Genomic DNA, 14,955 nt, shown 5'->3' with positions numbered 1-14,955 from the left:
TATATGTACTAAGTATCATTGAAATTGGTCAGGTATGTGTTCTTAATAGTGCAAACAATGTTTTAAAGGGGTTTAACTTCATCCATTTTGCATACTCTATTCACACCCCCTCAATTGAAGTATTATGTGTACCATATGTATGATTAAAATTGGTGCAGTGATTTAGAAGGAGGTACCTCCAATTCATGTCCTTATTCATATTCATTTTGTCTACAAACAGATAGATGCATGGAAAGACCCAACATAAGTGAAATATGCCTGGAGAAACACTAGATTGTATAAATAGAATTATCCCTTTTGCCTTCTGCTCCCCCCCCCCCCTCCATCCTCGTGTAGTGTAGCCTCTTCCATTTGCACTTTCTTTTATCATCACTACTTAAAGATGCTTCCAACCAAAAGAACACTGGCAGGTCAGCAGGGCTCCACTGTGGTTTAAGAACCAAGTAAAAGCTACATAGACCATCTTAGTCTTTTGGAAATAGGTCATTGGGTTATGAACATAGGTAATCTGTATCTTTTGCCACAATGCCACAAGATCAAATATATAAACAAAATTATGTTTATAGAACAGAAGATATAGGCATAATATGTATGCAACCTGCGATTTCAAAGCTTTGATACATGTACCTGTTTTCCCGTATTGTTGTCCAAGTTTTTACGGATGTATGTACGCTACGTTTTTTTTTTTTTTTTTTTTGTGTCGTTGATGAATCAGACGATTACCTTTCTGGAACACATCGTCTTAGTCTTCTTGTACTTTTAATGGGTCTCCATGTAAACCTATGTTTTGTTCATATTTAGGCCTAGTTTTATCGATTTTAAGTTCGAGTAATGGTTTTGTTTTACACTTCGGTATTCTCCTGTTGTTTATAAGCAGTTCGTCAATACTGTATAACCAATCGTTTTTAGAAGGTGAAGTTCCATTAAATCGTTAGGTAAATTAGCAAGAGTGCTTGTAAGTTTTATTGAAACGTAATGAGGTTTTGCAACGAATTGATGAATATCTATGAAACTCGCACACACTGAATGAGTCATCGTATAAATATACCCTGCTTGTATATTATACAAACTTGTAAAATGTATACACCTATAAGGATATCGATAACAGCTTAATATTTTGAGAAAAAGAACAAATGATTTCTGTCTAAGCAAATATGTAAATGCTTGTCTTTGCAAACAATTTTTTATAGAATAGTTTAAACTCCGACTGGAAATGTGAAACTCAAAGTTAAATCGCTCACTCCTTTGCGACATTAGACACATTATCTCTCGCGAATATATTATCAATCAATTATATATTCATTCTCACTCTAGGTGAAACGACGAAACCATACCAAATACAAATAGCTATCTGACTTTAAAACATTGAACAATATTTATTTATTCAGATCCTTATATGAAAACCTTTAACAAAATGTACCACCCTCATTAGTTTAATTATTTACTGTAGATGATCGCATTTGACACTATGCGGTTTACAGTAGCTCTTTTTTCAAGTCACGATTTCGATACATTACAAACCACATTTACACATCAAGACATGGGCATTTTGCGCATCGCATGAAGCATTCTGATTTTATTTGTTTCCCCTTTCGACATTTCCCGTGTTCCTGCATTAACTTAACTTCCCCATAACTTTGTTCTCTTTGTGCTCTCATTCCTCGTTATTTTAAACGAGGAATGTTAAAAATAAACCAATGTACAAAGTGCTGTTTTCTTTAATGTAGACCCATCTTAGTTGTGTATGAATGTTCATGTCAAAAGGTTAAATGATCTCATTTCCGTTATTTCCTCATTGTTGTGGTTGCCTATGAGATACGACGAAACACAATAGCATATGCATTGCAACGACACGGTGATTCATTCAAGGTCAAGCTCACTTTTTAATGTATTTGCACTTTTTGTCAAATGCTAAAACTTCCTTGATTATGGTGATGCCTCATTGGTGAAATAAGACAGTGTTGCATCACAAGCGGACGATAAGTCGTATAAACTTTCGGGAAATATCCTTAAGGGTAGTTTATCATTGACGACAGTTAAATCCATATCGCCGAGGGGACATGAGTATTAAAATGACACATTACCAGCTATGTCGTTTAATCGTTATTGTCAATATTAGCAAAGGGCTTTTATAAACTTTTACGTGTATGATCGATAAAAAATTTTGAAAACATTTCTGCTCGCTAATTTTGTCTAAATATTCTCCAATTACTGGTCCCATGATGACTAGTAATATTCCTGTTAATTTGAGGTTATTTCTTTGTCCGAACAAGAAAATCAAAATACTCCTTTAAAGGAATGACTTGTTGTTGTTTCGTGTTATCACTGACATTTTTAGATGAGGTAAAACTGTACAGGATGATTGATATTTATTATCACCTGCCAGTGTTACTGGTATATTAGCAACTGATACAGTGTTTATATATATATAAATATCATCTTGTGAGTTGTGCTGTACAGTCGCTTTATTTGTATTCGTACAATATCACGTATTTAACATCTTTAGCATGTCAACGTTCAAATTGAATATATGGTGCAAACCATCAAAACAATTTTAACTTAATAATTCAAAAATTAAACTTTAGTTATTTACATGTATAAACTTGTGTAATTTGTTTTCATTCGCTAATCCTCATTTGCTTAAAAATACGACATTCTCGCATGAAATTGTGATAAAAACTATTAAAGTTGTTTTCTGTTGGTCATTCCATGTACTGACCATGTTTAAAACTTGTTAACAGGAACATTAACTAGCAGTTACTTCAATCCACTACGTGGCTTATCTTAACATAATCGGCTTTACCATTATCTATGGAATCCTCATTTTGTTCACCCTAAAATGCATGACATCTATATATAAACTTGGTTTGTGTAAAGGTGTGTGTAAGGTTATTTTCTAACACTGTCTTTTTTAAGTATTAGTATTTGTGTTATGTACGTCTTAGATGGGGGTTTGTTGATGTAAAGATTTCTTAAAATCTACATTTATACATGTATGTGTTGATGTATCCTTTGTATGGTTTTTGTTGATGTTTCTTTCACACTGACTTGTTTATTTCTGAATATATTACTCTGAGCTGTGAAACCCTATCTAACGAATTGTGCTGATGTTTTATTTGTGTTTATTGACTTGTTATAACGGTTTAATACCCAGCCCCTGCCGCAGATTAGGATGACCACAAGGCGGGAATCCAAGGCCAGGAGGATGAGCTCCTTTAAGGTGTCAGCTAGCACTTCGTCCACTAGCAGCCGGCGTATAGACAGAGTCCCGCGTATGACGTCTGTCTATAACTCACTACAATCCAACAACCCCTTGTATGACGTTCGCAAATCGTCTAAAAAGACTTGATCAGTTGCGGTAATCGTGGTAAAACATTGTAGATCATATATCGGAATATACCGTACTTATTCAACTTCTAGACGCCGTTGCATGTAGTTTAATAAACCCATGGTGCATGAATGTAGTAGTTCCCGTATAAAACACCCTTTCCCGTAATCAGTATGTCGTATAGATACACTGCATTGACAATGGATTCGGATCAGTTCCCTGGTGATGGTTTACATTTACAAAAACGATTGCTAGACAACGCCAGGCTCATAACGAAATACTTGCACAATGTCTTTTGCCAGATGTAGTAATATATACGAATAATATTGACTTCAACTGTAACCAACGACTTCTTTACTTTTAATACTTTTGTATATACGCATTTAGGATGAGATTATTGATCCAATACGAACGTTATGAACTCTACACCATTTTGACCTTTTGTAGACATTTTATTGCCATGCTTTACTCCTTACTTTTTCTACCTCCCTGCTGCTTCTATCCTTGGTTGTGGAAAATATGTCATAACCATTTATATATATATCCATATTAATATATATCTACATTAACATGTCTTAGTTTGTATGTCAGGGATATAAAGTATATTGGATATATTTTCACATACTATCTTAATATTTGTGTATATATAACGACGGCTACATTTTAATTGGTTGGTTTGCAATGACAAGCAATCTGTCGTCATGTTACCTACACCAATTGTTCTTTTATAAGTCTGATTTTTTAGATGACGTTTGTTATAACTTACGCTTACATGGAAAATACATTTTAAAAATAATCATAGCGATCGGACGTAATTTTACTGCAAAATTAAAGCAAAGGAACATAACATTAAAGCTTGCAAGGGAACTCGATGTTATTGGATGTGAATGAAACACTTTTGCCACGGAACGTAACGTCATTTCACCATACAGATACGCAGATTAACTATCAGCGCATTCATTCCTGTATTCCGTCTTTGCGTATTGCAGAGTTATCTTCTCTTGTGAGCAGGTATTGATTGTTACGTCATTTTCTCACAAACAAATGACGTAACAATCAATACCTGCTCACAAGAGAAGATAACTCTGCAATACGCAAAGACGGAATACAGGAATGAATGGGGGTCAGAATTAGTAAGAAAACAAACCAAAATGATTTTATTTCTGATTAGTAACGCAAGAAAATTAATATTTATTAATAAGGATACACTAATAGGTTCTTAATGCAAATATATATAACACAACTTTACATATTTTAAAAAGATTCACTTTAAAATATATATGATATATCTTTTCGAATATTTTATATTTCAAGAAAGGAATTTTTTATAACAAATATCATTGAGTTCGGAGGCAATATTGTGTTTTTCAAAGTCACTAAATCCTTTCACTGACTACAAACTTAGTTGCTTTATTTTGTTTAATTCCATAGCCATATTTTGAGTTCACACGGATATTTTACTTTTTGAAAGTCTTCTAAGCCTTGGACTAACTACAATATATATTAAAAAAAAAAAGTGTATTATACATATAAATATGTAAGTAATTCATAAAGACTTCAATTATTATTGTTCTACTCTAATTAACATACTTTACCATAATGAGACGATTAGCGATTTAAAAAAATAAATATCTATTAACATTAACACCATTTATCTTTCAGCTTAAATTGATACATTAACATTTACATCGTTATAATGACAATACACGAATCATCCTTTATATTTCAAGTGAATACAGGAATATATTATTTATAATGTATTTAATGTTACCTAACTGCCAATCATAATGATAAAATTGCATTGAATGGATAATGTGGGGGATATAAATAGGGTATCTGGTTTCACCAATTTCATTTAATTGAATGAAAGATCATTTTTGTAATATTCGCTGTGGTATAATGAATAGTTCGCCTAATACATGTACAAACGTGCAGTTATGTGTTTATTCATGATGGCAACGTGTTATGGTTATTGTCATCATAAAGATGTTTAATAACTTCTCATGAAGCTATTAAAACACGTGCATTATTACATTTCTAATCTTAAATTGTAGGTTCCATAAATATTTTTGACGATTTTGTTTGACAATATGGCGACGCTCTCGCATTTACATATGTAATGGTTTCGAAGCACTTGGTGTGCGATGACGATATTTATAGTAATGTGAACTAGGCACGGTAGCAAAACCATTTAATGCACTAAAATCAACGTCGTATCCTTTTGAGAACAAGGCCATTTTGCAAAATATATCTAATAGCAAGATTTGGCCAAAACGTAACGACCATCTTGATAAGATTATCATCGTATGCAATCTAATTATCATTCCTTGCCAATTGCAACTGCATTCACGTGCTAACCGCAATTGCTTTCTCAAACAGAAGATACACCTCGAACTAATCTTCCTATTTCTACTCCACAGGATGCAACACCATCTGCGCCAGTAAATAAGATGAAGATGGCAGCACGCCGAAGTACGATATTCAAATCTGGTACAGGCACTAGTTTTGCTTTGTCCCGACATTCGGAGCAGAGTTCTAGCGATGCCACGTCGATACCCAAAAAGCGGTGACACATCCAACGACTTTATAAACAGTGTGAGAGTGACTCTTCCAACGAACAATATGTCCATGCCAAAGAGACACTCTAAAGGAACTTTGTCAAAACAGGCGACGCCCTGAATAACGACAGATACTTGTGCATGACCAGTTGGAAATGTGTCGTTACCGAAGTAACAGTACTATTGTGTCTAAGACATGATCTTTGATCTGATAGAAAAACGTAGTTTCTCTATGATTCCAATCAGTAAAACAGGTATGCAAAATAATCTTAGAATATTGGAAGAAACAATTTCAATTATCAATATATAATACATATTATACTTTTGATAAGTGCATTATATGGACAGAATACCAGTTAACCACGTTAGTAGGTAAACAACCAATACCACAGAATTGCAAATATATTTTATTGATTTAGACACATATACAGGTATATATTGTCTTGAAATCTACGTTTGATCTCGGCAATGCATTGCTTGATTAAACAGAAACTTCTATAGGATACTGATAAATCCAACATGAACTGGAACCCTTCTTCCAGTCTCTCTTCCTCTATATAATATATTGTTGGTTCACACGTCAGTATGTACACAGCTTATGGATGTATAAATTAATAGAATGTACAAAATGATATGGTATATGTAGGATAATTTGTTTGTATGTAATGCTTTATTGTATAATATAAAATATATTATGGCTAGAATATTTTATCTATAATTGTTGTACGTATATGATAAAATGTTTATCATATTTGTATGTATATAATAATTCGTAGTGAATGTTATATACATATATATCCGTGTATATATATCATTGTATATATTGTAAAGTATATCTGTACATACTTCATTATGTATATTCTATGTGATGAAAAAGCAACCTGTGATACAAAATTGTTTTCTTTGTTATGAATATTTCCATACTTTTTTTGATAAGTACTTTTTGTGATAAAGTTGATTTAGACAAAAAATACATCTACCATATTATTATTTTGTAAATGTATCTCTGTGTACATAGTACGTCACGCGATGTAAATGTAATTCATATGCTGCATTCGTGGAGAACAGCGTGTTAGTTGTTAGAACTTGTCTCTCATCCGTTTGTCTGTTTCGACAATAAAATATGTTTAAATCAACATTTCCATCATTTCATTTCATATCCAGTTTATAACATTTTCTAAAGCTCCATTTTTATCTATATTTTAATATGGGAGAAAACAGTGTATTTGCATAGCTTTAAAGTGTCAGAATCTTGATGGGAGCTTACTGATGCACTTAATGGTTGTGTACACCTACGTTTTTGCCCGTGTTATGATATATAAATATTGAGGAATACATTACTGAATACAATCACATCAAACGACGATAAGTGTTGCTGACAGCAGTAAAAGGCAGTGGGAATGACAACAGTAATGATTTTTTTGGTTATTACCAGGCTATTTTTACATGATTTGCATATTTTTTATTGTTATCTGTTAGTCATGCTCTCGCTTTTGTGCATGTTTATGCAAAATCTTCTGTAAACAAGGGCGTATACGAAAAGTGTTATCTTTTTTAAAATTTCCTTTCAAACTGCCTACATACTTTGTATTGGTAGAAAGCACATACTTCGTACACGCCGAGGTACACACAATTGGCCTACGTGTACATACTTTGTATTGGTAGAAATTACATAATTCGTACACAAAGAGGTAGACTAAATTTCAAGTACCAATTAAATATTACAATAAGTACAATACTTATGATCAAAGCCAGGGTAACTCCTATAACATATATGGCGAAACGTAGTGCTAAAAAGATTCCTGTCGGTATTTCCGATACTTTCAAATCAATTGTTACATGAGCTTTCAAGTGTCTACATTGTATCAGGTATTGTCAACTTGAAAAATGTTAATGTGAAACTTGAAAACATAAAATTTTAATAATCATTTTAAAAGAACACAAAATTACATGCTTGTGGTTCAAAAATGTTCATCCGTAGATAATATACAAAAAATAAACCATCCACATATCTCTAACGAAATTTAAATACAACTGATTTCTGCTTATCACAGCCTTGCTTCCTCAAATCAAATTTTAACCGTTTCTTAAAAAAAGATTAAAAAAATGTTTTTGGTTGACATGTAACACTTTTGATAAAGTCATTTGTCCTAAACATCCGGGTTTACTATCAAGTTTACGGCAAGTATTGGGAACTTCAAAAATCCACCAGCAGAACCTTCTGCCAAACGAAGATTGTATGATTGTGGGCGCTAGGGTCCCTCTAGGATATCTGATATTTCGAAAAATATCCCTCAAAGTGGCCTGTTGTAAACATTCCTTAGAACTATTCGCTATTATCACGTACATGTGTCATTAAATTTATATGAATATTCCTCAATGAGATCATATTAATACCTGAATATGACTTCAAGTGAATTAGTAATTTATTATATATGATTTGCCTTAAGAAATCAAAATGCATGTTACATGTCTTTATGTGACTAATAAAGTCAGTTAAATTAAATTCAAGTCTTGTGTATTGGCAGTTTATTTGTAAATTGATGTGTTTGCTGCATATCATTAAACAAAAGCTTGTCTTTTAATCAACTACCATGGCGACCCCGTGTAATATAGTACACACAAGTAACTAGAAAGGTAGCTAAAATGTTAATGTTAGAGAAAAAAATCAATGGAAAAAATAATTGAATCTGTGAAACATAGAAAAGTGACAGGTATAGCCGTTTACGGGGTAGACACTGTATACCAGGAAATGTTCACCCAGTACAATATCTGACCCTCGCCAATAATATCCATATTCGAGCATTGTTAATTTCCCGCTTAACATGTAACATGTTATTATTTGTACTTATATTCACTAATAGATTCGCCCTCATTTAATATACCAAGTAGGTTCCGGTTGACAATATCACCTCTTTACCGTACATTTTCATCGATCGAGATTTACCGCATCCGCGTATAGTATATTGATTGAAACATCGATTGAACAAGCAGTATATTCTGGAATTAACGCAGACAAACCTGATATAACAAACACGGAAAATTGATTTTTGCGAAGGCGTTTTAAAAGCATTGGATCTAAATGCATGCTAACTTATGACGATAAAGTCGGTCCAGAGACAACACACCTGAATACGGATCTAGTATATTATTATCTCGATTTCAATCAATAACTAAAGATCACTAACAGGCTAATGTTACGACTATAATCTTGCTGTTGCAAGCAAACATTCGAGAAATATTAATTTGAATCATTCACAAACCGGAAACACTTACGGCAATTTTAGTAATGTAAATATCTATTTGATTACAGTTATTATCGACCATTCGGTACTTTATATATAGTTAAGTAGTATGTTCAACAAGGCATTCGTAATATGTTCGGTAGCACTGTATGAAAATTATTAAAAAATGACAATAACGTGTAAATGAAAAGGTAATTTATACTCAAAACACATCCTTCGAGAGCAAAATCTAAACAAAGAAATATTTAAAAGGTATATCGTTGGCAAAACATTCAAGAAAATACCGAAATGTTGAAGGTATTTGCTGCCGCTAATTTTTCTCTATTTCTTGTCATCTGATAAAACTGGCATTCGTTTTTTTTTTAAATACTTTATATTCTTTATATTTAATCAAAAGTTATTAATACTTAACTTAGGGTAACAAAACTAAAATAAATCGAATTATAGATTAAATGTCACCATGCCTCAATAGGTCACTTAAAAATGACGATATTTTTTGTCTGAGCCACCCTTCACCAAATTTACCACCAATGTCGACCAACACCACCTTTACCCTCACATACCACCATTACCAACTGACATCAAATAAACCATTCCCTAGCACAGTTACCATCTCAAATTTGCTACATGCATACTACCCTATCTATATCTTTCTATACCGTATTTATCTCTTACATCAATTTTTTTCCACTTCAAAAGAATTTACCGTCCTACACCATCAAACTGTAACTGGAATACACCACCTATTCCCTCCTACGCAGTCAACACCCTCATATACCACATGAACCCTTCATCATCACTTATCACTTTCTACACCTCTATCACTATCTGCACAATCTTTACCTCTCCTACACCAACTATAGCATCATATACCTGCTACACACTCTTCACCACCTATATAATTTATCCCTATTTGGGAGATGTACTCCTAAACCATATATATAACCGCCTACTGACTTCGCCTACACGTTTTTATGCTCCTACATGGTACGCCATAGTGACCCTCCTACACCACCTATTACTTACCTCACCACCTTTACCTCATACATATCCGTTGCCACATTTATCCTCTTCTTACACTGAAACCACATACATCTACCTACACCATAAATATTCTACTTACAACACGTACTTCCTATATCCTCATACACCATATTCACTACCATTGTTTATCCACATACATTCTCTTACTCCAAATGTATCTCCCTTTACGACAGGCAACATCCTAAACTACGTGCGTACTATACCCATCAGTATCGCAATCGGTTTGTTAAAAAGTAATAAAATAGACAAAAAGTCGAAAATGTTAAGCCAATAAGAGGCGTGAACGACCATCTTAGATTTCAGAGTGGCACAACAATTGAGAACGCTTATTTAGGACGTCTTAAGGAATCGTTATACCAAATTTGAAGTCATTCGCTTGAGCCGTTCTTCAGATTAAGTCGAAAATGTCTCAGCCAATCAGGGATCAGGGCGACCAATTTGGATTTTCAGATCGGCAAGAAACTTAACACTTGTTCCGAACCTCATAAGGATCAATTGTTCCAAGTCAGAAGTCAATCAGTGATGCCATTCTTGAGAAGAAGTCGAAAAAATCTCAACCAATCAGATGTCAGGACGGCAATCTTGGATTTTTCGGATCGGCACGAAATGTAACAACACTTGTTCGAGACCCCATAAGGATCAATCGTACCAACTAATAGGTTAATCGGTGCAGCCGTTCTTGAGAAGAAGACGAAGATGTCCCAGCCAATCAGGGACCAGGCCAGTCGTCTTGGATTTTCGAATCGGCACAGAATGAAACAACACTTGTTTAGTACCTCATTAGGATCAATTGTATCAAGTAAGAAGTCAATTCCTTCAGCTATTCTCGAGAAGAAGTCAAAAATAGCTAAGCCAATCAAATGCCAGGGCGGCAATCTTGGATTTTTGGATTGGCATGAAATGGAACAACACTTGTTCGAAACCTTATAAAGATCAAGTGTATCAAGAAAGGAGTCAATTGGTGCGGCGGTTCTTGAGAGGAAATCGAAAATGTCCCAACCAATCAGATGCCAGGGTTGCGATCTTGCATTTACGGATCGGCACAAAATGTAACAACACTTGTTTGGGACCTAATAAATATCACTTATACAAAGAAAAGGAGTCAATTGGTGCAGCCGTTCTTAAGCAGAAGACAAACATGTCCCAGCCAATCAGATGCCAGCATTTTGAAACATGGTCAACTATTTTTTTTCAAACCTGATAGTTTAACATCCCAGCATCTTGCGTATCAAATATCAAGGATCTTGACCTCATAGAACTTAAAAAGATAAAAAATAATTTAATTTGTTAACCAATATAGTGCATTTGAACTTTGACCCCCAACGAAAACCAGACGTTTTATTTTTTTGCTAAAACAATATGTGAGAAAAAAGTTTGCAGTTGCATATCACTATATCATATTGAAAGTTCAACGCTGTTCTTGATATCGTTAACGAAATCTCTATTTGTATAGGCTATTAACCAATCGGAGCCCGTGGCGGCCATCTTGAAATTCTAATCGCTTCAAAAATTAACAGCAGTTCGTAAAGGCACCCCGAAGAATATATGTACCAATTCCACAGTTCTTAGCCCCTGCAGGTGGGGGATCGGGAAAAGAATGCACCTGCTGTTACTCACTACATGTATCATAGGAGGCGACTAATGCGGGAACCCCTGCAGAATTGGGGATTTGCTTTTGGTATCTTCTATTTGGGGACACAAAAGCGACCAAAATAAATCTGCTGCATCCATTGCAATATTTGGGATCTTTATCTTTCTTTCTAATTCTAACTACCTTTTATTTCCTAGCGCCTTGCGTTGGCTTTAATGGCGTTTGCCCAGGTGTGGAAGGCAACGAGTTCTGTCCCCAGGCCGGGACCTACCAAAGTCCTTAAAAATGGTGGTTGTTATTCCCTGTTTAACGTTCAGCATTTATGGGAATGGCAACAACTGGTTCACAAGTCGTCAGTATAATGTGACGAGGCGGAATGCTGTACTGGGTGCCTCGGCATGGTATTTCAGTGCGATAGCACTATAAAGACTGCATCAGATCCGCGCTATCACAAGGAGGCAAGTACACCAACATGCCCTGTCTCTTGCATACACACACGCAAGCACGCATACACTACACACATGGATGCACGTCCCTAAATTATATTAGCTGTTAATAGGACGTTAAACAAAATTAAACCAAACCAAACCAAATCCACATTTCTAGTAGGCTTAATGCGCTCTGGCTAAACGCCAGAAATGTATCTGTCAAAATATGTCAAATCTGGTGTCAGGGCTCAAGTAAACTCGGGATATACTTCAGTAACGACACATAGCCTACAGGTCATTGGTTTGGCGAAAAATTAAACAATTAATGTGACCGTACTCTGGCCACTGTATGCATGCAACTGACATTTGTTCTCATCCGTTGAATTCAGAACAGGGATTTTTTTACAGATTGCTTACCTTGATTCGTAATAGGTACTGGACAGAATTGGGCTTTAACATTTTACTGACAGTTTCATCCATAGGCATTATCCCTGCCTATCAATACACCCATGTTTACGTAAATTTAGGCACAATGCATCAATGATCATGTATAATACACTGTGTCTGTGGATACGATATATTCCCACATAGGGTTATATAAGCTCCTGGATACTGTACCATACTTTCCGTTAAAAAGGATCAAAATCTTTAGTATTGTTAAGATTTAAATCTGTAACAGGAGAAAGAGAAATGCAACGGCCGTACCGGGGTTCGAACCAGGAACCCTCCGACCTCTAGACGGACGCTCTACTATTTGAGATACCTGGTCGCCGACGATCGACCCAGTCCAGTTCCGCTACAGATCTAACGCGTAATATTATAAGCTTTCTGGTATTGTACAATGACAGTTAAAATTAATTTGAAAATACCCATTCAGTTTATTCCTTCTAAAATAGCTTTATTTTTCTTGTTTACAAGACACATATTTGTAATATACAATATTTTATTATTGTAAATTTCCAGCTAAAGCATTTAATCACCCTTTTTTCTGTGGCTGGTGTCGGCGAAATATTCAAATACACGCTGGTAAGATATTTCAAGCACAGCTAAATATTACAATAAATATGATGAATTCTTCAATTGATAAAATTTATTTAGGCAGGTGTGTAGATTTGACTGTATCAAAAGTTACTTCAAATGCAACCAATAGCCAATGTTTTGCTCTACATAATTCTGGTTCAGCTTTGAGTGATAATTGAACAATAGTACATGTATCTTAATTTGCAAACTATTGTTTTACAATTCATTCTTTTAGTTTGGAAAATATCATTTGTTTCTGGTATTTGTATATATGTGTCAACTCGCTACTGTTCTGGTGCATTTCACAACGGTTAGATGTATTGTCTGCAAATCGTGTTTTTTGTTTTGAGAAATACATGTATAATTTTACTGAACAAATTAAATAAGAATATGATTAAAGATGCATACATCATTATTTGATGTTTTATGAAAATCTATTTAATATTCAGAACCAGTTCCAGTTTTAGGTGCTTACGTACTCAATATACACTCTTTTATTACATTGAGGTGACTACCACCAAGTAATTATAGACTGATCATTACCTACAAATAAACTCCGCTCTCCATGCAGAGCCAGTAACATCCTCGATTTGAGGTTATTACATGAAACAAGAGCGAGCGCTATCCCTGGTCCAAAGGACAGACCCGTGAGCTAAATTAATATGCTTTACTTTGCCATCATCATAAATTTTCTTGATCGGAATTTAAACGAATTTGACAACAAGCATTCAGAGTTGGTGAGGATTCACAATTGAACAAATATTGGATCTGAACCCCCAGGAGACTGAGGATCGGGGCAAAAAAGGGGTTTAAAATTTAAAGCTCTTAAAACATCAAAGATGCATACTCTGTTCTACTCAGCCCTTGGAATGTGACCCTACTTCCATTTCTTCCTCCTCCCCCAATGTTTATTTTGTGAAAGTACACTGCCATTCATGAATTGACAAAGTGTCATGACAGTTTACTCGTTTTACAAAATGTGTAAAATGCCCACTTACAATTTGACAAACTGTCAGACAGATACACTTTTTACTAATATGAGTGTTCTGTCGGCCGCTATCGGCCATCGTGTAAACCTTTCTGTCTATTGTCGATACATACATTTTTATCATTAAATCCATTGATTCATTTTGGTTGCTGTTGCAGACAAAGGGATTAGTATATAGATTATGTTTCGGTAAGCTTATAATACTTATAATAATACAAAAAAAAGCATAACAAAAAACACTAAGTCTTTTCACAAGTTGGTGAAAAGCCCTTTTTACTATTTTAATGTATCTATTGTTTTTTTACTATTTTCTCTCTCTTAATTGAGGTCTCAATAATAAAATATATGCAAAGCTTCCATTTGCAATGGTTGTCATCTGACTTGGGAAAAAGAATCTCTCTGGTATTAAAGTGTCCTGAAGTATGTATTTTGACAACAATGTCGTATATATGTCATTCGTTCCGTCATGTTTCCATAGCAACGTTGTGGATACCTTGGCCTGTATATAGTTTAGAGACACTATTGGGCGCCAGGGAGAGTCGTGTGCCGCCGCATGAAACAGTGAGTCAGCATAGAAACACACATAATTTTTAAAACACATCGATGTCCATAAAACAGAACGAAAAACTAAAGCTATGTATCACAGGTTAACTACATTCTGTGGATTTATTTGCTCCTTCGTATCCGGACAACTTTGAAAATTAAAGATAAACGACTTGAATTGTCAGGTTGTATTGGATGGACACTAGAAAT

At 34.6% G+C, this 14,955-nt stretch overlaps 1 protein-coding gene across 8 annotated transcripts in view; it reads left to right on the top strand.

Annotated features, from left to right (window-relative positions):
- The window catches only part of LOC110447036 (WD repeat-containing protein 64-like), a 72,654-nt gene extending 65,634 nt beyond the window's left edge, over window positions 1-7,020 (top strand). For 5 of the 8 annotated variants that reach the window (XM_021492438.1, XM_021492435.1, XM_021492434.1 and 2 more), the window contains 2 exons: window positions 3,155-3,367; window positions 5,749-5,836. In XM_021492438.1, the coding sequence (XP_021348113.1) occupies window positions 3,155-3,349 (195 nt within the window). In that variant the 3' untranslated portion in view covers window positions 3,350-3,367; window positions 5,749-5,836. Of the gene's footprint in view, window positions 1-3,154; window positions 3,368-5,748 lie in introns of all 8 variants that reach the window. The other 3 variants (XM_021492439.1, XM_021492437.1, XM_021492442.1) reach the window with 2 other exon arrangements.
- Window positions 7,021-14,955: the final 7,935 nt, after the last annotated feature.

The sequence above is a fragment of the Mizuhopecten yessoensis genome, unplaced genomic scaffold (genome assembly GCF_002113885.1).
Source record: "Mizuhopecten yessoensis strain PY_sf001 unplaced genomic scaffold, ASM211388v2 scaffold3135, whole genome shotgun sequence".
NCBI lineage: Eukaryota > Metazoa > Mollusca > Bivalvia > Pectinida > Pectinidae > Mizuhopecten > Mizuhopecten yessoensis.
The sequence above is the reverse complement of the archived record's forward strand: the minus strand, read 5'-3'. Positions and strand labels throughout refer to the sequence as shown.